The sequence below is a fragment of the Eublepharis macularius genome, chromosome 8 (assembly GCF_028583425.1).
Source record: "Eublepharis macularius isolate TG4126 chromosome 8, MPM_Emac_v1.0, whole genome shotgun sequence".
NCBI classification, from domain to species: domain Eukaryota; kingdom Metazoa; phylum Chordata; class Lepidosauria; order Squamata; family Eublepharidae; genus Eublepharis; species Eublepharis macularius.
Window position 1 is genome coordinate 132152333 of NC_072797.1, and position 24586 is coordinate 132176918.

Consider the following 24586-nt stretch of genomic DNA (forward strand, 5'->3'; position numbering starts at 1 on the left):
GGAGATTGAGGGGGGACATGATTGCTCTCTTTAAATATGTGAAAGGTTGTCATTTGGAGGAGGGTAAGGAGCTGTTCCAGTTGGCAGCAGAGGATAGGACTTGAAGCAATGGGCTTAAATTACATGCAGAAAGGCACCGGCTGGATATTAGGAAAAACTTTTTCATGGTCAGAGTAGTTCAAAGGTGGAGTCAGCTGCCTAGGGAGGTGATGAGCTCCCCTTCACTGGCAGTTTTCAAGAAGAGGTTGGATGAATATTTGTCAGGGATGCTTTAGGCTCATCCTGCATTGGACAGGGGGATGGACTAGAAGGTCTGTATGGCCCCTTCCAACTCTGTGATTCTGAGTCAGCCCCATTGAATAAAAGTCTGAGGAGACCTCTAGGATTGCTGAGGTCTGAGCAGACCTGCTTAGTATTGCTCTCTATCAACATGCTTAGACTGGAGTAACTCTCCTTAGGATTGCATTGCATTACACATTCAAATATTGGTATGGAAACACTCGAAATATGGTACTGCCACAGAAAAACCGCTCTGGTCATTATCCACCTACCGAATGAATGTAAGGGCACCTAAACAAAGATGATCTCAGTGGGCATGTTCATTTGGGACCACACAGTCCTAAGCCGTTTAAAGGCTTCAAAGTTTAAAGGCAAGTGTTTAAAAATTATGTGCCAGTAAAAACAAGAAGCCAGCAAAGTTCTTGTACAATATTGACCAGCTGGCCAGACAGTCTTAGCTGTAAGAGGAGACTAATGCTGTCCCTTACTCAGATTTCAGAGGGGGACAAATGAAAGAGTTAGAAAAATAGAGAGGTCAAGGATCTCTTTACACTTTCTCTTTACTGCCCTGACACTATCCTTTAAAGTGTTGAATGCTATTCTCAGAGACTTCCTCTTCATGATACCTCACTTCCTCTGTTTATCACACTTCCTTTCCTCTCTGTCTTGCACCACAGATGCAGGACCTCCCATTCCACCATCCACTGGCATCCTTAGTCTAGAGAGCTAGATAGGGATCTATCTCTCATCTTCCCTGTCATGTATGGAGTTCACATAATAAAGCATCTGACGAAGAGAACTGTGATTCTCGAAAGCTTATGCTACAATAAAGTTGGTTAGTCTTAAAGGTGCTACTGGACTCTTTTTGATTTCACATAATAAAGAACTTTCATTTCTTTTCAGAAGCTTAATCAAGGCACCAAGTGTAAGTTTGTTTCTCCCACGCACACTGACAATGCAAGCTCCTATACCCCTTGTGTCTCTGCCTACTATACACTCTGTTTGCACTAGTCAATTTGCTTGCTGTAGCCTTGACTAATGGCAAGTTTTGAACAATCATCAAAAGCACTTCCAAGTATAGTGCACTGCAACAATCTAATCTGAATGTTACTGGAGTACGGATAATTCCAGCTAAATTATTCCTATCTAAAAAGAAGAGCAGCAGTCAGCAGACGGCATGCTACCTAAGCACATACAAAGTACTTTGCGCTCCTTAACTGGGCCTACAAAACAAGGGGTGGATCTAACAAAACTTCCAAATTGCAAACTTGATCTAGTTAGGGCTATGGTAACAAAATTACTTATTTATTTCAAACAAAGTACTACGAAAATTTTCATTTTGAATAAAATTGATTTTCTGTTCTCTGCCACTGAAAACAAGAAGTGAAAAAAATCCCACACTTCCAATATCATAATATTTGGGAGTCAGTTTGATACAGTGGTTAAAGTATTGGACTGGGATCTGGGAGGCCCAGTTTTGAATCCCCACTCTGCCGTGGAAGTTTGCTGGGTGACTTTGGGCCAGTCATACACTTTCAGCCTCGTTTCAGGTAGGCCATTGAGTTGGTCTGCAGTACAAATCAGAGTTGCACTTACCTGTAACTGTTGTTCATTGAGTGGTCTTTGGTGCAGGCACACATTAGGACTGCACATGTTCAGGCCAGACATAGAGAAGATTTCCAGAGCTTTCTAGAAGACTAGGAGTGCCCCTCCTCCCTTTGGTGCTTTCTTGCCAAAAACATCACATGACCAGGAGGGACGCTATTCCCTCAGTTCTCTCCATGCTGCTGCCAGAGCGCCCCCCCCCCCCAAAAAAACTACAGTTTCAGAGAGTTCACAGCGGGGCAGGAGGGAGGGATGTGTGCCTGCACAGAAGACCACTCAGTGAACAAGTGACAGGCAAGTGCAACCCTGTTTTCATCTTTGTGGCTTCTGTGTACTCCCACACTAGGAGAGTACTTATGGAATGAAGTGGCTGTGATGCTCTCGAAGTAAGAGACTATGGAGGACTATCTTCCCAACAGATGCTTAGTGTCTCATTGACAATCACCCAGAGGTGCTTCTAAACGAGCAGAAGCTTGCTAAAAGTGTCCCTGCCAAAGTTCCAGCAGGAATGCAGCAAGGCAACACAGCAAGAAAAAAACAGCACTCTGGTGGGAGGCCGTGCTACGTAAAGGGCATTGAACAGTCATGCACTCAAGTGAGAGCGTGATAACCTCTATCAACCCACAAAGGAAAAGTTGTGTGAGGATACTGCCAGAATGACTAATACAACCAATAGAGTTGTGAGACATGAGGGCTTAAAGCCAACCCCTGGTAGGGAATCCTTGCCAGGGCATTAGATGCATCAACATTGTGAAACTCTATTAATTGGGGGGGGGCATAGTTTGTCACAGGCAAACCTCTCAAAAAGAACGGCACCAGAATCAGGATCTCCCAGATGCCAACCCAGTGCTCTAACTACTATACAAAACTGGCTCTTGCTAGAAAGGGTGTCATACAGGTATGACTCCAGAGACAGGATGAACACAGTTGCAACAAAAACTCTCTCACAGAAGTGGCATATGTAATGTTATGGAGTCTGTTTCATGTTTTCTGTTAGTCCCAGGATACTAAAATCTGGAGTTCCAGTTCAGATTTAATCACAGCTGTGTAAAGTGGCCTGAGCTAGGCCTTGTATTCTTTTCTTTGTTTCTGCTGAATAAAGTTACTCTGTGATGACTAAAAGAGATCCTCTGCCAGGCTTCCCAGTTGCCCATTGGTGGTGGGAATCTCTCAGGGGTTTGCCCAGTTCCTAGATGGGAGGTGGCAAACCCCCTGGTGACTGTCCACCATCAGTAGGCAACCCAGGAAAGCGCACATCAGGCACTCTCCCAGCAGGGCACAATGATGTCACTTCCTGAAGTGATGTTAGTCCCCGGCAGGTAGATCCCTCAAGCCCATCTGTAGTAAACATATGTTGGTTCCATAAGAAGTAGCTTTATTAGAATCCATACAGTTCAGGTCTGCACTCCATCATGGAGTTTGACAGAAGTGGCAATTCAAGTCAGGCAATCTCTGTTATACTTCATTTTCCCGCGCTTCAAACAACAGTTAAGAGTTTTGGCGTGCAAGCTTACACAAGTTCTGTGAGAATCAACTTAGTTATGACTATGAATCAGATAGACAACAAGTTATTCCCAGCATCTGGGGAGAGTAGGTGAAAATGGCATGTAGATGCTTCAAGGTTACAGCTAGCTGAGACTTGCATATTTCTCTAAGATAAGGGAGAGGCCCTTGCTTGGGTCTTTCATAACATCTACACTACAGTTATGCAGGGGGAGAGAGAGAGAGAGAGAGCATATTAATTAATACACATTAATACAGTAGCATGACTTTAGCATAATGTCAGCAGTAGTAAACAATAATTGTCAGCAACACAATCATGGCATGTATGTAAACAGACAGACACGACATTCTGCCCCCGCCCCCCCAAGAGCTTCTCTTCTCAAAGGGGTCCAGGTTTGTCAGGGTCCAGTTCATGGAATTTCTTCATGAGTTTGGGAGTGTTCATGTTAGTGCTTTCCACCCATTCTTGAAAACTAGGGTCAAAGAACTTCCAACATACTAGGTAATAAAGTTTATTGTATTTCAGCTTTGAGTCCAGAATTCTTTCTATTTCATGATGCACTTGTCCATCCACTAGGATAGGATGGGGGGGCTCCTCGTTCAGGATGCCACTTGTCTGGATGGGGAGATTTCTTTAGAAGGCTGAAATGAAACACTGGGTGAGTTTGACGTAAGTTCTTTGGTAGTTCCACCTCTACTGTCACTTCATTGGTCACCTTTTTAACAGGAAATGGTGCTAAGAATTTCCACCCGAGTTTTTTACTGGGTTGTTCCCCTCTGAAGTGCTGAATAGAGATATACCCATAGTCTCCTTTCTGTAGTTTCCATTGTGGAGACTGTTTCTTGTCAGCAATTTTTTTATAGTCCTCTTTGGCTTTGTCTAAAGCCTTTGTAATGATCTCCCATTGGGCTGTTAAGTTAGTCCACCATTCCCCTAGATCCCCTGGTTGTTGGGAAGTTGGGGTTTTGGTGAAAGGTATTGCAGTTCCTTCATAGCCTTGTGTTATCATGAAGGGAGATGCACCTGTGGAACTGTGTACTGAGTTGTTATATGCATACTCAGCGAAAGCCAGAAAATCGATCCAATTATCTTGCTGATAATTGATGTAACATCTTAAGAACTGTTCCAGTACTTGATTAGTTCTTTCTGTTTGTCCATCCGTCTGAGGATGATGGGCGGAGCTGAGCCCTTGCTCAATTCCTGCTCATTTGAGTAGCTCCTGCCAAAAGTTGGCAACAAACGGTACTCCGCAGTCGGAAATGACCTTGTTTGGAAACTAATGCAGTTTGACGACGTGCTGCATAAACAAAGTAGCTAGTTTCTTGGCAGTGGGGATCGTGGTGAAATGAGCTTGTTTGGAAAATAAATCCACAATCACCAAGATTACAGAGTTCCCCTTAGCAGGGGGGAGGATGGTAATAAAGTCCATTGAAATTACCGATCATGGTCTGGTAGGGGTTTCTAGTGGCTGCAGTAGTCCTGGGGGCTTTCCTTTCCTGGATTTCCCCATGATACATGTTTGGCAAGAAGATATGTACTGAGAAATGTCCCTCCTCATATTTGGCCGCCAAAACTGCCTTTGTGCCAGGTGCAGTGTTTTTAAATATCCAAAATGCTCAGCCAATTTGGAATCATGACATTGTTTCAATACTTCACTTCTCATATTGGCTGGAATATACAGTTTATTGTTTTTGTATCAGTTACCGTCTCCCCTTTGTTGCAATTCTGCTTTGGGTACTGCGTCCCTCTCTTTTTCAGTTTCTTGTTTAACTTTGTCCTCCCAGGTGGGGAGGTTGGGCGGAGTGGTTTTGCTTTTCGTCTGGCTGTGAGTAGTTACTGCCCCTCTGAACTGCGCGGGCAAAAACACTGTATCTATCACTTCCTCCCTCTGGCTTTCATGTTGGGGCACACGCAAAAGCGCATCTGCTAAGAAATTTGTTTTGCTGGGGAGGTGTTTCAACGTGGTTGAATTTGGAGAACTCCGCCCATCACAGTTGCTTGGCACCGAGTCTGCGGGGGTTACGTAAAGATTCTAAGTTTTTATGACCAGTCCATACTTCAAACGACACTTTTGCTCCTTCTAGCCAGTGCCTCCACTGGCTAGAATTTAATAGCCCCAGCCTCCTTGTCCCATACTGCCCAATGGCATTCAGTCTCAGAGAATTTTTTGGACATGTAAGGGGTATAACTTTCCATTGTCATCTGCTTGTAACAAAACTCCTCCCATGTCTACGTCACTAGCGTCCATTTGTATGCTAACGCTTTTTTCAGTTGGTTGAATGCTTCTTGTCATTCTTGTGACCAGTTTAACTTCGCACTCGGCTTGGCCCCTTGTAGCCCTTTCCCTTTGGTTTTGAGCAAGTCAGTTAATGGAACGGAAATTTGGGCAAAGTTTTTAATGAAGGGGTGATAGAAGTTAGCGAATCCCAGGAAGGATTGCAACTGTCTCCTGGTTTTGTGGGGCTCCCACCCCAATACTGCTTGGATTTTCTTTGGGTCCATTTTCAACCCATGCCCCGAGACTCTGTAGCCTAAAAAGTCTAATTTCTCTTTGTGGAATTCACACTTCGACAGCTTTATAGGCAGATGATTGTCTTTCAAGGCTTTTAACACCTTCCAGACCAGTTCAACATGTGATTTCTTATTCGGAGAATAAATCAACATGTCATCTAGCTAAACCACCACACCTTTGTACAGGTGCTCATGTAATACTTCATTAATTACTTTCATAAAAAAACCCAGGGCCCCTTGGAGCCCAAAAGGCATTACCCGGTACTCAAATTGCCCCAAAGGGGTGTTGAAAGCGGTTTTCCATTCATCCCCCTCCGAATTCTTACCCGGAAGTAATCGTCTTTCAAGTCCAGTTTAGAGAAGATTTTCCCTTCGGCGACTATGCTCAGCAAATTTTTGATGAGAGGGAGGGGGTATGCATTTGACATGGAAACAGCATTTTTTCCTCTGTAATCAGTACAAAGTCTCAGTCTGCCATCCTTTTTCTTGTGGAACAACACTGGAGCAGCATGGAGGGAGCTGGCTGGGTGGATGAATCCTCGCGCCAGGTTTTTGTCAATGAACTCTCTAAGCTCCTTCCACTCCTCTCTGTTCATTGAATACAGTTTCCCTTTCGGAAGTTTTTCCCCGGGGAGAAGTTCAATAGTGCAGGCTGTGGCACGGTATGTATGGGGGGCCTCATTAGATTCTTCCTCCTCAAAAACTGATTTCAAATCCTGGTATTCAGCAGGGATCTGCTCCATTTGCTCTTGCATTAGCAATACTGGCTCTAACAAAGGGGGAGCATTTTGCTCCCATTATGGGGTCCATTTATGTGCTCGGCATCCCCCTTTTTCAAAGACCAACAACCCTGTTTTCCAGTTGATCTGGGGTTCGTGATCCCACAGCCATCTGATCCCTAGCACCAAGGGGTATTGAGTGGCTGTGCTTACTATAAAAGTTCTGGATTCACAGTGATTTCCTATACCCATTGGGGTAGGTTTGGTTTGATAGCTTGTGGGTTTCCCTTTCATATGGGATCCATCCATCTGTGCAATGGGATGCTCTAATTCTGCTACATCTAGCCCCAGTCCGGTAAATAGCGCAGAGGCAATTAAATCTCGAAAGCAGCCCGAGTCTATTAGGGCTCGTACTCGCATATGAGCTTCCTTTTTCAGGTTAACTATAGTCACTGGCATAAAAAGCAAGGCCCCTTTGTGTCTCACCTTTGGTGCCGGTTGGGTCTGCACCTGCCGTTGGGACCTTTTCACGGCAGGTCGTTAGTGTTTCCCGATTGGGGAGCTGCTTGGTATACCTCCTCCTCAGAGGGTGTTTCAGCAGCTGCTTCCATGGCCTCCAGGCGGGGTTCAAGTTTACCCCGTTTTTGTAAAGTCTTTTTGGGGCCCGCTTTAGTGGTCAGTGCTGGTTTCTTTGGGGGTTGACTTTTCTCTGGAGGACCCCTTCTCCTTGGGCACTCCACTGCAAAATGTCTAAATCCCCTGAATTGGATACATTGGCCTCATTGCCAGCACAACGTTCTCTCCATTCCTGAAGCTTGTGAGCTGGGTCATTGTCGTTCTTTGGCCCTCATACTCAGACACGCAAGTTTGGGTCCTCTTTGCTTGTGTGTTTTCATTAGTTTTACTATTTGATCTCTGTTTTCGACCTCACCCGCCAGCTGGATCCATCCCAGCAGGGTTCCGGGGTCGTCCTGTATTAGGGTTTTGGCTACTAAATACACGTTTAGCCCGACCCAAAAGAATTCTATCTTCATGTGAAAAGCCACTTTGGTCTTCAATTACATATAAAAGTGGAATATAAATAAAAATTATGTGTAGGTAAACAGAGTAAGCCACTTTGGATCCCCAGTGGGGAAAGGCAGGGTATAAATGAAGTAAATCAATCAATCTCAGAATACACTGGAAAAATTAATCTTTCTAAAAACATTTAAAATACATAGTTGTTAGATTCATTCATCTGAAGATGATCTCTGCTCCTACAGTTAACTCTCAGCCAAAGAGCTGAGACAACTGCACTGACATGCACTGTGGTACATTGCTAGTACCCATGGGACTTCGAAGATCTCACACAGCATTCTCCTTGGCACCAGGCAATACTTCCTTTGGTGGCTATCAAACTTTCCAGAATGTGGGTGGGGCCCATTGTAAGGCAGGGTTTGTTACTAGCTGCCCTTATCCAAATGAAAGGGTTTTCCACTGGAGGTTCAGGAGGATTGATAAACACCTGAGATTTCCTTAGTCAGTGTCAGGTTCCATTCCCCTTTCAGGCTTTCCTTTTTCCCAGGAGGTTTAAGGACAGAGGAAGTTAATTTGGCTCCACAACCTGCAGCAGCCATTTTGGGTTGGGCTCAGCCTCCTGAGGCAGCCATCTCACTTGCCATCTCCTGGCAAAATTCCAAAGATGCCTACAGGCAGGTTGGGAAATTCTGGTTGAATACATTCTATAATGTATTTAGGAGTCTTCTGTTCCCTGCTTTATCTCTGTCCATTTATGGACTGGACATGTGAGAATTATTGGGTACAGAGCACAGTGGCACAAGAAGGCTGAAGAATAACATTGTTGTAAGAATATAAGAACAACTCTGGTGGGTTAAACCTGAAGTCAATCTAGTCCAGCATTGTGCCTCCCCATAACGCCCAGGAAGCACATCTTACTCATGTAAGACACAGAGAAATCCTAAGAAGAGTTACTCCAGTCTAAGCCCATGGGATTATACTGGAGTAACTCTGTTTAGGATTTCTCTGTAAGTGGCACAGTTACACCATCTTGAGCTGCTGCACTAACAATGAAGCTATTTGTTAGCAACTCTTGTACCTGATAGGCTTTTCACCACAGTATCAGTTTCTAACATGAGAATGTAATTGAGTACTATTATACAAAAGGTGATGACATAATGACCTCTTCTGTACAATCACCAAAAGGACATGCTGTGCAGTCTCACCAATTACAAAAACTATTCCAAAAAATACCTTATCTAAGCCAGCAGACCCACGGAGGAAGAAATTCCATTCAACATCTGTAAGTTCTTGTTTCTGCCGCATGATCTCAATACACAGCATGAAGCTGTAGATGAGTTTGTGCTGTTCAAAAAGGCCTCGGGAAACATTGGTATAAGTTGCATAGAGGGTCTGACTAAGCAGTATAACTAGGCGTAGCTTCAGAACATCGTTTTTTTCTGATGTTTCAATGGTTGTGTTAAACAGCTGCAAGAGAAAAATGAAACAAGAATTGGGGCTTATTCATTTACTAATGCCCATAAAGAATGGTCCTAGTCTCATTGCTAATTTTCTTTAAAAAATTATGCATAAGTGCATCACTGTTTCATTAGGCTGGCTCATATCTGCAGGTTCATGCCAACTGATTACTCATGACAGACAGCTTTCAGCTGAATGTGTGAGCGGTCTCCAGTGAAAAGTGCTGTCTTTGACTTGGCATCAAGTTACATGAACAATCTATCAGTGGTAATTAATTCATGATGATCCGTGGGGTACAGTGTTTACTGTAAGAATGAGATCTAGGAGACCCAGCTTCAAACCTCCACTCTGCTGTGGAAGCTTGGTAGATTACCTTAGGCCAGTCACACACATTCAGCCTAACCTACCTCACAGGGCTGCTCTGGGTCCCTGTTGGGGAGAAAGGCAGGTTACAAATGAGGTAAATAAATAAATTTACACAGGCAAGTCAATGAGTGATTAACATTCATGTGAGAACTAATCCACTGGCTGATTTTCTTCAGAACTTCCTCAGAACTGTCCAGTACTGTTACTTGTTACATTTTAGTGTTTGGTACTCTGAACACAGAAAGTATCATGGAATCAAGCTGAGGGAAAATTAAGTTTTGAACTTCTGTTTTAACAAAAACATTATTTGCTGGAAGCGTAAGCATTGTGGTTTACAAGAAAATGTTCTAAATGAAATGTTGCTTCTGTTTATGAGTCAGAGGAAAATGAGGAAAATAAATGAAAAAACAATTAGGCTCTGCAGAGGTTGAAATTACTATATCTTATCTTGGCTGGCAACTAATAAGATTTAGGAAAAAAGGTAGGAAAAGTGAACACCTGAAGTAAAAATCAACAACAGTATTAAGGAGACACCTTTAGTTTGTGGAGGACTGAGAGATACCCTGGAGGGAGAAGATAAAAAGTGATACAGATCATGCAAAGGGATGCAAAGAACTGGGCTGAATCCACATTACCTCTGCGCGTCCCGGTGTTGCACTAAATGTCCGCGAAACACCTGGAAGTATAGCGTCTTTCAAGCGCAATTCAGAAATCGCGCTTGAAAGACGCTATACTTCCGGGTGTTTCGCCCCTGATTCCCCCCTGATTCAGTAAGATGAGACAATAGAGATCAAGGGCTCAAACAGACGTGGCCAGCTGTCCTGCTCTTCTGGGGTTTATAAGCTGTTCTTATATTTGTGGTCAGGTTTCCTGTGTTTGTATATATGAATGCTAAGAGCACTTAGCTTCCCACCCACTAGAGTTGTGGAGGTTTGGCTCTCAAGAGGACAGCAAGCACGATTGTTAGGTCAATAATAGGTTGAAACTTGCTTTGGGGAGCAGCAGCCTGGCATCTCACCACCCTCCCTGTTGAAGACTGTGGAGACTAAAACATGATAAGGCACTGTAGCATGTACCTCCAGTCGAAAAGTAATCACAATACTTTAAATGTTGACTCCCTGCTACATAGTGCATAGCTATCTGACTAGGAATGTGTATCAATGTTCAGATTCAAAGCTTTCCACAAATGATGCAAAACCAAATTATTCAAAAAGGCTTTTTTACTCAGATAGGAGGCCTGTATTGTACAGAAGGCGGTCTCAGATGCTTCACTAATGAGTTAGGGACCATAGATTTCATCACTATGTTGCCTTACGTCCTATCTGTTGCTTTAAGTATGTGCTACTATGTGCTATCTGTGCTTCAAGTATGACCCTACTGGGTAGTTCTATGTTGTCTGATGTCAGTCCTAGAATTGCTTATGCTCTGTTTCAGCATTTCTTCAGCTTGGATTCTTGCTAATGCTGTCTTTGTAAACTTGTATTTATTTACCCTGTGGCATTGCTACTGAAATGCCCTTGATATTGACTGTACTAATCTCGCACTGTGCAATCTGCCTGGAGTCTCAGTTAGAAAAGTGGACTATAAATGACATAAATAAAAAATAAAATAAAACAAACTTTTCTCAGAGCATTTACTAATATTTAAAAACTGTTCACCATTAAGTAAGAAATAAAGTAAGAAATAAATTTCAAGATTACTTCTTGAAATAATAAAAATAATGTTCAGTTTGGATTAAGTGCTCTTTTAACACTTAAATAAACCAGCTGTGTTCCCAGCCTTTCAAAACTGTAAAGTTATCATTTCTGTTGCTGGAATTCCAGGGCACAATTATTATACTTGATGGCAGCAGGTCTTCTGACAGTTACCCATGTGCAGGGACTAATGACCAGGATCCAAAAAACCCTGCATGGCTAGCTCTGGAGGTCTAAAGTGTTTTTATGTTGTATTTTTCAAATAGCAAACACCCATGCAATGTACAAACCATTTCTGAAATTAAGTGTAATTAAAATTAAGTGTAATTAAGTGTAATTAAATGTAATTTCAGGTATGACATCAAAGTCCGTTTCTGGAAAAAAAATGGAACCACAGGGCAAGCTGCCCCACCTAAAAGAGCTCTTTGCATCTATTTGCTGATTTTAGTGGACGTAACTGGTTGATAGCTAGGCAGAAGCTCACTTGTTAGCTGTACTATACAAATCTGAATTTCTCTAAACTGAAAAAAGAGGGCGGGGGGGGGAGAACAAACCAAACCTGTTTGAAATACTTTAAGGAAAACTGATACATTGGATCAATTTCTGAGAGACTTGCAATCACAAAGTACATGACTGATCCTCGAGTAGCCACAGGGCGATATTTTTCACGGGCTGCATTTATCTTTTCTTCTGTATTTTCTGCTTCAACAAGTCTTACTTTGATGGCACCAGATGTCACCTATAGAACATAAATTGCACATTGTTTTATATAAACAATTGACCTAAACAGATAGAGCATGTTTCTCACTGTTGAAAGGAGGGGAAATGGAATACGTATAAATACAGGATTTCATGACTGCGCTCTAAAGATATAAAGCTTTGCAAAGGCTACAAAGTAATATGGGGCCATTGCACTTAAGAAATTGCCTCCACCTCTGGTTTTGGCCATGACTTTTAAGGTAGCCTAGAGTGGAACTACAAGTGACAAAAGGCACAGGTTGGACACTAGTCAGCTTCCCTCAAGTTTTGGTGGGAAATGTAGGCATCCTGGTCAAGCAGCTTGGCTCTCTGACTGCTGTCCAATGGACTTTTCAACTGTCACTTGTCCAACATTCCACCAAGCTGCCTACATTTCCCATCAAAACTTGAGGGAAGCTGGCAAGTGTCCAACCTGTGCCTTTTGTTACTTGTAGTTCCGCTCCTAGAAACACTCTTAATGGGACCAGATGTCATCAAATCAGATTCAGAAAAGCACAGGCAAGGCGTTATTTTCCTGGCTGCTTCTCATCTCTAGAATTCCTTGGAGAATCCCTGAGATCTGAGAGAGGGAAGATCAAATTTGATGAGACAAGCAAGTTATTTTAACCTTTTTACCCTTGCACCATTCTGCAAATCTAAACCAGTACCTATGCTTTGAAGACCGGCATTTTTCTTTCTTCTTCCCCTCTAAAGAGCTAACATTGCCACAGAAGGGTGGTTTCAATTAGAGAAACGACGTGGAAATGAAAGGGTTAAGCCCCCCCCCCCCATTCCCATGCAGCCCTGATCAAAATCAGGCTACCACACAGCTATAATTTAGCGTCTAAAGATAAATGGGGACCCCATGATCTCCACCTCATGCAGTATGACTCTGTGTCTTTTTGAAGCAGTGAACAATGTTTTGATTCACACTGACTTTTGGTGGCCAGGGACCGGTGAAATACTGTTGAGCAGCTATCTTGAGCCCTTTGGATGGGGCAGGCTCTTAAACATAAAGGAAAGGAATAGAAAGAAAAGGAAGCTGGAAGTAAGAAAGAGCAATTTCTTATATAGCATTTGGATAGCTACAGTGCAAAATACATGGAGCTTTGGCTCCATACCACATGACTGACACTTATAGAAAATCCTGTACTTAACTGTAATGGCTAAAATGAAGTAGAAAGAATTTAACAAAGGTAATAAAATTATGCTGTGATAACAATGCTGTTAATTAGTAATATTAAGAAAAGCAACAGCTCTGGCCTAGAGAATACTTTCTTGGAATATGGAAAAATTGTACACACATATTTAAATACATCACTAGTTTACTAACTGATATTACTGAACTACAGCAAAACCTTGCTTAGTTTATTGGTCTGCATCAATCAACAGGTTAAAATAGCCGTGGTCTTGGCATTGTAGTTCCTGACGTTTTGCCAGAAGCTGTGATTGGCATCTTCAGAGATGTAGCACCAAAAGACAGAGATCTCTCAATGTCACAGTGTGGAGAAGATGTTGGCAGGTAAACGTCAGGAACTACAATGCCAAGACCACAGCTATACAACCCGGGAAATCCACAACAGCCATCGTTCTCCAGCCATGAAAGCCTTCGACAATGTAATAGGTTAAAACTTTGCCAGTCTAAGCCATGTGACATATAAAATTTTATCCCCCTAAACCTTTTATGAGTAATCTAGTTTTTTAAGAGAATCTCTTGAATTATTGTGGTTCTAAGACACATGGAATATTATAATTCAAACTTGGCTAAAAAAGGTTTAGAAAGCGACTGTTTTTCTAATTGCAGCTCTAAGAGTACCAGTCAGTCAGTATTTTAGAACCAGTCCTGCTCTAAGAGTAAAAATTCTGCAAAAGCTACTTTGGGATTTTTGTATCTCATGGTTAAAATACTGTCAATAGTATCAAAAAAGTAATTCATTTTCCTGGCTTCTTCAAAGCTCTGCTAAAACTATCTAAAATTTTTGCCAAGCGTTTTGCTTCTCACAATGCTCAGGGTTGTTCATTTGTGACTTTCAATGACAAAGCACATGCTGTAAGTCTAAGTCAGATTTTATATCTAATATAATGAATTGGAAAATAGAACATGTTTCCATTTCTTCTTCAGTAAAAATAGGAAAAATGCACCGTAGGAGACACTATAATTTTACCTGGTTAATTCATTTAATGCTGGAATGGAGCAGGGATTTTCTACATTTTATAAAGAAGTATGACCCTTAAAACGTGCTTACCGGAAATAGTTTAGGGCTTGAAATCCAGAGAACAACATTCAAGATAAGCAGCCAATCATGACTCAAAATATTCACTGCCATAATTAGCCTGAAAATTTCACACTATTCATACAAAATTAAGTTTAAAGTACAGATTCATAATCCTGAAACGGCAGAAGTGTTAGTACTGTTTCTCCTGTTTCCTTCATTTTTGCCACAAGAATCAAGGTTCGACTTGAAAAATATAGTGGTCTGAAAATCCTTCCTCTAATGATTTACACAGACCCATATTCTGTGGCTCATTTTTAATCACAAGGTTGTATTTTTAAAAAGCCTCCTACCTTTGACTCTTGCAGTGTGTTAATAAGTTCTTCCTTATCCAAGATATTCCCCTCTGATGTAAAAAGCATCTTTAGAATTTTGTCTTCAATAGCTTTCAGCTGATTCTTATCAGAATTAATTCTCACAATGAGCTGGGTTCTTTGCTCCTCTAGCTCAGGTCTTTCTAGGCGCACAACATCACTAGATCAAAAATAGAAATGCGTGGTTAACAAGATGGGTAGCCGTGTTAGTCTGCCTGTAGCAGTAGAAATGAGCAAGTGTTCAGTAGCACCTATAAGACTAACAAAATTTGTGGTAGGGGATGAGATTTTGTGTGCCACAGCTCCCTTCTTCAGATACCAGGTAGATCCTCACCCACAGTATTATAACTTTTGGTTATCAAGGTAAATCATCACCCACATTATTCCTTTGCAATGCCATCTTAAACAAGTCTACTCAAAGGGGCTTACCCCCAGGAAAGCATTCTTAATCTTCCAGAAGATTAGACTCTTGACTAAGCCTGTGCTTCTGATGGTGTTGCTCTCAGCTTCACTGACACACCACCAAAATTTTAAAATGATTAAAAAATGAAATGAGGGCCCAATCCTGATCAAGCGCACAGAGTGGTGGAAAGAAGCACTCTTGTCCCCATCCCCCAGCATGCCTTTTCAAATGCTGAAATGGCTGCATCATTCCCATGGCTGTTTCGTTACTTGAAAAGGCTCATACAGTGGGGGGCCGGGAGGGAGACAAGAGCTCTTCAACCCTTGTGGCACCACTTTATAATGACAGTGGCAGCCACAAGTCCAACCTAGTTGGGTCATGTCTAGTTTGGCCCTCACGCTGCAGTCCAAGGCAGAGCTACACTCTTCTAAATACATGGAAATCAATGATCTCAGAAGGGTGTACCTCTGCTTAGGACTCCACTGTAAAATCACCCAAACCTTTCAACATATTACAAGACTTTTCTTACCCACCTTTTTGTTTCCTGTAACCTCTTGGATGTATTTGGTACGGGAGCAAAAAATCTCAGTGCAACCCCTTTTGGTAATTTTAGTTGTTAGGAAGAACTCTCTTTTTTCACAACTGCTATCATAAAACTTTTAAAGCTAGCTGGCTATTCCAGAAATCAAACACCAGTCAAAGAGAAGAAGTGCTTTCAGGATTACCCTGATTGCTCCTGCCAAGGTTCTGAGCTTATCTAGGCACAAAGCCCTTTCCGAGGAAGTATGTAACCAAACAGTCTAAGCAGGCTCTTCCATAACATGAGAGTGCAAAACAAAATATCCTTTTTAAGCAAAGCTCTTAGTAAAAGCAATTTTATTATAGAGAAATGGCGCAAAGGAAAAAAATACAGGATTTGTTTGATGAATTACTTTCTTTGCAGCTTGGCTTGGTAATACAGCAAAGTGGGGGCAGAAAGTGACAAAATTCTTTGTTTCAGACCATTTTAAGAGACCAACATTGTTCCAGTGATATGATCCTTAGATCTGGAGTAGCTCAAACCAAACTATATATCTTCAAGTATGCAGCAGAGGAAAAGCAGAAACACAGAGAGATAGAAAGACACACAGATAGAGTGCGCTCAAGCGCTAGCTACCCTGGTTCTTTTTAAAACTAGAATCTTTCTCTGTAAACCATTCAAAAAGGAAAGGACTGTTAAAACTATTCATTTTATTGCATATATCTTTGAAACGCAAATTAACAAATTCCATTCCATCTACTTGCACCTTTATATTAAGACAGAGTTCAAATTATTCATAAGAATGTATGACTGTTTACTTCCAATTACTCATTGCAGAGACGAGCTACTTCAAAACAACAAATCAGAACTGCAAACCCAGCAGGTGTGCCTATAAAATACCATTTTACAACAGTATACACAGAATGAACTGACTAAACCAAAAGTTTCAAAGAAGCAAACTATGCTTAACACTGCACACTTGTACTGAACATCTCATTGCTCTTCCCTAATGCATACAAAGAAGTATCTTGGCGCACTTACCATCTGTCTTTAATACAAACAATACAATGCATCCAACACCTATGGAAATTTGAAGAAAACCAATGATCTGGAAATCTAACCTCCTTAGGGCTGAAAGTCCAAAAATCTATACAATTATACATTCTTCGTCTTGTGTAACTGTTTCCCAAAATTAATTAGAAAAACATATCTTGATGCAGTCTTTCCAAAATTTTAGATAGCTAAGGCACCCTTTCAACCTAGACCCAACCCATTAAAAATGGAACATAGTTTGGTTCTCACAGAGGAGACAGGAGAAACGGAGGCGTCCGACTTACCGGGCGCCCGGTTGCCGCCGTTGGGCTGGGGGGAGTCTGGGACGCGTCTTCGTCGCGTCGGCCCATCCGGGAACCCCCGGGTGGGCCGCCGACGAATCAAATTCAAACCTCGGAGCCGGCCAATCAGGGGCTCCGGCCGGCTCCATGAGGGGGCGGGGCGAGGACTGCGAACCTCCGGTCTGCTGTTCTCACTCAGGTCTGGCAGCTGGGTATTTAACCAGCTGCCGTCCCCGCCCACCCTCACTTCGGTTCAGCGCGTCGAGAGAGGAGCATCGGAGCAGGGCGAGAGAGCGACGGGGCAAGGCAGAAGACGTCGGCGCGGCGAAGACCGAAGGAGGAGGACTGCGGAGCGCGGCGGAAGAGGCGGCGGGGAAGACCGAGCGAGGGCAGTGCGTGGCTGGGTGCGGAGCGGGGTGAGAGCTGCCCCATTGCTCGCTCCAGCTGGAACCTCCCTCACTCGGCAGAAGAACGGCCCGGAGGAGCGACGGAAGGACACGGGTGCAGGGCTCCGGGGTTTAGCTGTGCCCTGTTCCCTTTCACAACCAGGCCGCCCGTGGGGTGGGAACCGTGCCCCTTGGGGGGGGGGTTCTCCATTCTGCCGGCCGCGCCGCCCACCCTCTTTTTTCTTCCCTCGCCCAGGGCCTTTGGGCTTCCAGATTGGTGGCTTCCCTCCCACGCACATGGCTCCTTCCAAGAAGCCGGGGGTGGGGAAGACTCGGCCCCAGAGGGCCAGTAAGGGGGCTGCTGGGGGGGCGCAGACCCGGCCACACCCCCTCAGCGTCAGTCCCTAGAGCAGGCACGGCAAGCAGGCACAAAGGGCTGGGTCAAGCCCGGGGCAAGGCGGGGGGCAGCAGGCCGCCTGCTTCTCCCTCTGGCAGGGCTCGGGCTGCCCCTGGGCGGGGTTCCAACAGGCCACGACGGGCAGGCACGGCAAAGCCAGGCCGGGGGGAGGGGGCACCTCCCAAGACCAGCAAGCCTACAGGCAGGGGGGCACCAGGCGGGGCCCGAGGTGGGCACTCTGGGGAGGACCCCAACCCCTCTGCCCTCCAGAGTATTAGCCGGGCACTGGAGGCCCTTACAGCTAGGGTGGAGCACCTGGGGAACTCCGGGCTTGGGGCAGCCCCAGCTGCCAGAGCCTGTTGAGGTCCCCCGTCGGAAAGTGGGCCACAAGGCGAAGAGGGGGCCTGCACGCCAGCGGGACTCCTCATCCTCCAGTTCCGAACGGTCCGCCAGCGGGCCCCGAGAGAGAAAGACCAAGAGGAGGAGGTCAAGGCGAAGAAAGAGGAGCCAGCGCCACCGCCAGGAGGAGTCAGACAGCGATTGGACCACAGGTGAGTCCTCCTCCTCAGACGAAGGGGAGCTGGAGGGTGATTACTGGGGGGTAGCCGCTAGGGCCCCGGGTCTGCCCAAGTGGGCTCAGCGCTGGCGGCTCAGGTGCCTTGGCGGGGAGGGGGATCCCAGGGAGGTGTGGGACCCCAAGGGCAGCCCCCCGCCCCCCACAGCCACTACAGATGATGAGGACCCCCCGGGCAGTCATCTCTCCCGCAAGGTCCGCGAACGCATCTTAGATGGGTTTTACGTGGACGTCCTTTCGCTGCTCAGGCCGGAGGCTGAGGACGGGAGGTCTGCCCCCTCCTCAAAAAAGGAGAGGAAAGGGGCAAAAAAGGAGTCAGCTGAGCGCACATTCGCGAACTGGCTAGAGGGCTTCACTGTTTACTTGGGGGTGGTGCAGGCCGCCTATCCTGACAGGGGTTGGCACCTCACAAACCACATGGGGAATGTGCTTCGGGCCCGAGCTCTCGCCGGGGACTCGGCGGCGCTGGATTATGACGAGGCCTTCCGCAAGCGGGCCTCGCATAACCCCAGGGCACGCTGGGACCTCATTAACCAGAAGTTATGGCTCTGGCTGGTGGGACCCCACATGAAGGGCAGGGGGGAGGGCCCCCGCGCTGGCCGCTGGCCTTCCCGCAGGGAGCGGGGCAGGGGCCTGTGCTGGGAATACAACCAGGGGAGGTGCCAGCGGCCCAGGTGCCGTTTTGAGCACAATTGCGATGCCTGCGGGGGGCCCCACTCCCGCCCGGCTTGCCCCCGCGGTTCAGCTGGTCCCCAGCCCTTTCGTGACAGCCAGCCCTCCAACAACAGTGCCCGCAAGGAGGAAGGGTCTGGTACCACAGCTTCCCAGCCCGCCGGCAGCGGGAACTAAACATTTCTGTGGGCTGGGGGGCCTGGCCCGCACCCCCGTCAGGCTCCACGCCCTCACTCCCCTCCTGGCAAGATACCCAAACAGGCAGGCTGCTCAGTTCCTGCGGGAGGGCTTCTCGTCCGGCTTTCGCATCCCCTTCACCGGCCCCCGCGTGGCAGCCACATCTGGCAACCTTAAGTCAGCCAGGGAGTTGCCGGAGGTGCTGGCCGCCAAGATTGACAAGGAGGTCGCCGCAGGGAGGGTGGCAGGGCCGTTCACCGCTCCCCCTCTGCCCAATCTCAGGGTCTCCCCGCTGGGGGTGGTGCCCAAGAAAACGCCGGGCGAGTACCGCCTCATACACCACCTCTCGTACCCCAGGGGCTCCTCAGTGAACGAGGCCATCCCACCCGAGCTGTGCTCGGTCAGGTATGCCTCATTCGACCATGCGGTCCGGCTCGTTCGGGCATGCGGGAAGGGGGCCCTCATGGCCAAGTGCGACATCCAGTCAGCGTTCCGGTTGCTGCCCGTCCACCCCAGCGACCAGTGCCTGCTGGGATTCAAGTTTCGCGGCCGCTGGTTTGTCGATAAGGCCATGCCCATGGGTTGCTCTGTGGCCTGTGCGGCCTTCGAGACTTTCAGCACCTTCTTGGAATGGGTTGCCAAGGATCGCATGGGGGCCCCCTTTGTTAGTCACTACCTGGATGACTTTATCATCATGGCCCCCCCCCGACAGCCCGGCCTGCGCCGACCGTCTCCGCATTTTCAAAGAGCTAGCGGCCGAGCTGGGCGTTCCCCTGGCGGAGGAGAAGACAGAGGGGCGGGCCCTCGCCTCGTCTCACCTATCTGGGCATCGAGCTTGACTCGGTGGCCGGGCTTTCCCGGCTGCCGGCGGATAAGCTGGCCCGCCTCCGGGACCTCCTGGCGGGGACCCTCGCTCGCAAAAAATGCACCCTCAGGGAGTTGCAGTCGATAATCGGACACCTTAACTTCGCCTGCAGGGTGGTCTCCCCAGGGCGTGCCTTTTGCGCACGACTTTCCAGGGCCTGCCGGGGGGTTATTTCTCCTCACCACCACATTCGCCTCACCAAGGGCATCAAGGCAGATCTGGAGGTCTGGCTGAGATTCCTGGCCGGTTTCAACGGCGTCTCCCTGTGGCAGGCCCCCCTCGACCTGGGCACCGCGCTCCAGGTCCACTCAGATGCGGCCGGAAGCCTGGGGTTTGGGGTGTTTTTCAGGGGCTATTGGTGCGCCCAGCCGTGGCCTCCTTCGTGGGCTGGGTCAGGGGTCCTTCGGGATCTCACATTCTTGGAGTTTTTCCCCATACTGGTAGCGGTCTCCATTTGGGGGGACCTTCTGCGGGACAAGCGGGTGGTGTTCTGGTGTGACAACCAGGCTACGGTCAGGGTCATCAACAGGCAGTCTTCTCGCTCCGAGAGGGTTATGCGCCTGGTTCGCCGCTTTGTCTTGATCTGCTTGGCTACTAACATTACTTTCTCAGCCCGTCATGTAGCAGGTGTGGATAATGGCCTTGCGGACGCGTTGTCTCGGTTCCAGATGGAGAGGTTCTTCGCGCTGGCGCCAGAGGCTCACCGCACTCCGGATCCATTCCCAGAGGAACTATGGCGGGCTGGCGAGACATCGTGATGCAGGGAGTACTTAGCTCAGTTGCCCCCTCCACGCTCAGGGCCTACGCGGCGGCAATGGAGCGCTTCGTGGGCTTCACCTGGGGGGCGGGTGGGGGGGCTGCCCTGCCCCCCTCTGAGGACGAGGTTCTTCAATACCTGGCCCACCTGCGGGGGCTGGGCCGGGCCCCCCGCTCCATGCGGAGAGAGCTGGCAGCGGTGGCCTTCTTCTGTAAGGCCTTAGGGTTCCCCGACCTGTGCCGCGGCTTCATTCCATGTAGGGCTGTCGAGGGCTGGGCCAGGCTGGCTCCGCCTTCCGCCGACAGGAGGCGCCCCATTTCACTCTCCATTTTACGCCGCCTCCTGCGGGTCCTCCCCGACTGCTGCTGGTCCTCCTTCGAGGCTCAACTGTTCCACGCGGCCTTTACCCTGGCCTTCTTCAGGGCGCTGCGGGTCGGCGAGCTGGTGTCAGGCTCCCGCCACGACTCAAGCGGCAGGGGTCTCAGCTTCACAGATGTCTCCTGGTCCCCTCAACGAGTGGCCATCACGATCCGTCGCTCCAAGACGGATCAGCGGGGAAGGGGGGTCACCTTGTGCCTGCGGGCTACCCGGCGGGGGCCAGTTTGCCCGGTCAGGGCGGTGGGTGCTTACCTGGGCATTCGCCCTCCCCTGCAGGGCCCCTTTCTCATACACAGGGATCACTCCCCGCTCACCCGCTACCAGTTCGCCTCCCTGCTACGGGCTTGCTTGGAGGCTGTCAGGCTCCCTCCCTCTGAGTTCGGCACGCACTCCTTCCGTATCGGGGCGGCCACCGAAGCCGCGAGCCTCGTGCTGCCAGACAGGACCATCATGGCCATCGGGCGCTGGCGGTCCGGGGCCTTTCGCTCCTACATCCGGCCCAGTGGGGGGGGGGCAGTCATTAACAGCCTGGTCTCGTATGTTTTTTCCGGCAGGGGTAAGGAAGTCGGTGTGGATCTGTGGCCACAGCATCGTCCATTGGGCCGGGAAGTATGCAGCATCATCGGGCTGGGGCAGCCACCTGGGCCTGGAGGACCATCTGCAGATCCACTGGATGGGCGTGCGCGGGATGCTATGGGACTCCCTCCGGCCGATGCTCCTGCGGCAGGCCCGGCGACTGGGGCCTCCAGACGCGTTGGTTATCCAACTTGGAGAGAACGACCTGGGCAGGCGCGAGGGGCCAGACCTGCAGCGGGCCATGCGCGCCGATCTGGACTGCCTTCGGAGCCTCTTCCCTCAGACGACGTTCATTTGGTCGGACTTGCTGCAGAGGCAGGCCTGGCGTGGCGCCCGGTGCCCGAGGAAGGTCGATGGGATCAGGCAGAGGGTTGCTCGCGCTATGGGCCAGTACATCATGGAAGCTGGCGGTCGTTTCATCACGCACTGGGACATTTCTTTTCGCATCAGCCCCCTCTTCGCCCCTGACGGGGTTCACCTGTCCAGCTGGGGACAGGACATCTGGCTCCAAGACCTGCGGGACGGCCTCTTGGACTGGGTCAGCGGTAGGAGTGTTGGCGGGAGCCACGGGTGGCTCTAGTGGCGGTGGGCATTGGATCAGATCACTTTTGGGGGAGTTGGGGGCCTCCGCGCCCCAGGCTCCCCGTTAGGGGATTCCCATAAGGAATCTTGGGAGTGAGGCTTGGGGTGCATGCCCAGCTCGGGGGCTGCCACGGCATCCTCACTCCCAGGTGGCAGGGGAATCACTCAGGGGTGTACACCCAGGTGATCTCCCCTCAAATGCCACTCCTGTGGTTCCCTCCCCCAGCTGGGGTCTGGGGGAGGTCGAGGTCCATCGGCTGGCAGGCGGGTCAGCCGATGTTTTTCTGCGATCTGATCCACATGCTGCGCCAATACTCCTTTACTGCTGTTTCAATAAAGTTGTGGCCGTGTTTTCTCCAAGCTTGGTGTGGTCTGGGTTTGTTCATGCGTCCTACTCCCTCCCCCCCATCAGCACTAGGCGGCAAACTACATATTAAATGGATATACGGCCCATGACCATGGGGAGGCTTCACAAATCCAGAGGTTAGAAATGGCTTGATGGAGCTTTGCCACATATGCTGAATCAATCAGAAGAGTGTGAATTTAACAGATGATATTAAACAAACAAACAAACCTTAGCAGTTGATCCTCTAAGCCAGATCTGGTAACAGTGAAATTGATGATTGTCACTTTGATACACACCTACAATAGAACACGAGGGGGGAAATAGCTTATAGACAAAAACATAATATTTATATTAACATATAATTTAAAATTCAATTATGAATTTTAGTGCGATTCAAAAGAATCTGAGTTTTCAACACCCTTGAATTAACAATGAAATCCTAAGGCCAGTCTGTAAACAGCTTATTATAGTAGGCAAGTCCCAGACTGGAGTAACGTGGACACATGACAAACTCAGAGGTGTGCTGGTGTGGCACTCTACAGACACTGTGTGGTTTTAACATGAATGTGGGGGAGAGAGGGAGCACAAGCACAGTGCCAAGCAGAGCAAGGCTGCATTTGAGAGCAGCAAATCAAAATGGGCAGCCCCAGTGCAGACCCTGAGCTGTGCCTGGGACTGTGCCCAGGGCTGCCTGGCAGCAGCTGCTGAACTTCTTTCCGCCCAAAAGGTGAGCTCTGCCTAATTCCTGTCTTCCCATCCTTGGTGGGATATGAACCCCTCACTCCAATTCTCTTGATGAGCATATTTCCCCTGAGAGCTATCAGGTAGATGACAGGAATTCCGTCTCTGAATGTGTAAGCTCTCTTGTTGCTGTCCTAATTTTTCTGCTCTTCCCCGTCTTGCAAAAGGCATCACTATCCCGAGACCTGTGGGAGAGGCCCTGGACTTTCTGTGGGGGTGAGCTGTGTATGTGTCTAGTGTGATGTATGGAATTGTTCATCATTCCTTCCCTACCTGTCAAAAAGGCATGTGCTTGCAGGTGGGGATTGATTCCCCCATCACCGCAACTCTCAAGGGTGGGAGTTAGAAGGATCTTACCGAACACAACATGGTCCTCTCTACTGAGAGGGGGGTCGGGGTAGGTGCTAAGCTTCTTTTGTTTTTTCCCTTATTCTGTTGTGTGTGGGTGGGTTAGGGTGATGTCAGGGAGGCATGCCAGTGTCAGCATTTGTTGGTTGGGGGCTTCCACATATGTCTGCTCTGGAGACTTCACTAGCATGCCAACTCCATAATTGCGGGTGGCTGTCACTGTTGACCCTAATGCAGTTGCTAAGATCCATCGAGTTGGGTCCTTTTTTTGTTTTTCTTCTTTGCTGAGAGAGCAGAAGATACCAATTAGCTATGCTGGCACCATGCCAACATCAGTGCTGCACCATTGTTAGGGGTTTGGCTTTTGTTGCCCCAAACCCATCCAGATTTTTGGGAGGGATGATATTTCAGGTCTCTCCTCTTAGATTTTCAGACACACTTAAATATACTTGAAAATTGTATTTTAAAGTTTCTTACTATTGCATAACTTTTTTTAAAAAAATTGAAAAAGGCACGATGAAATGAAGTTTGAAAGAATTATATGAGTATTCAGAGGATAGAGTGCTTGCAAAGCTTAGAAAACACATCTGGATCCTGCGGTGCAGCTCAGTTAAAACCTGCTTCTGTATTTTTCAGCTCATTGCCAAAATCAGCCAAGCTGACATCATCTGATGATGCTTGACAATCAGGAGAACTAACAATGCTCCTATACACTGCAGCTGCAGAGCTGTGTTGCTCATTAATTTTGAACAGTCATATAGCAACTGTGCTGTGACATTTCTGTGTGTCAACTCATGACAGGGGTGAGAAACATAAATAAAAATTTGTTTTTAAAGAGCTATTAAATTGTTAAGCCAGGAGGTCCCAGTCACAATTCAATCACTCTACGGTGATGTGGAGATGGCAGCAAAAGGAGCAGTCTCGTATCAAACATCACCCTGTTGTGCATTTCCCTACCCTACTGCAAGTCACTGGCTTGGATTCAGTGATGGGATTTCTGAAAATGGAACGAGAAGGAGATTTTCCCCGTTCCTGTTGCAGACCTCCGACCC

The 24586-nt window shown here is 47.6% G+C and overlaps 1 protein-coding gene across 1 annotated transcript in view; it reads right to left on the reverse strand.

Annotated features, from left to right (window-relative positions):
* The window catches only part of DNAH6 (dynein axonemal heavy chain 6), a 364598-nt gene that overhangs the window by 90378 nt on the left and 249634 nt on the right, over window positions 1–24586 (reverse strand). The window contains 4 exon segments of the mRNA XM_054986586.1: window positions 8869–9102; window positions 11713–11892; window positions 14458–14638; window positions 22674–22741. Coding sequence (XP_054842561.1) covers window positions 8869–9102; window positions 11713–11892; window positions 14458–14638; window positions 22674–22741 — 663 coding nt within the window.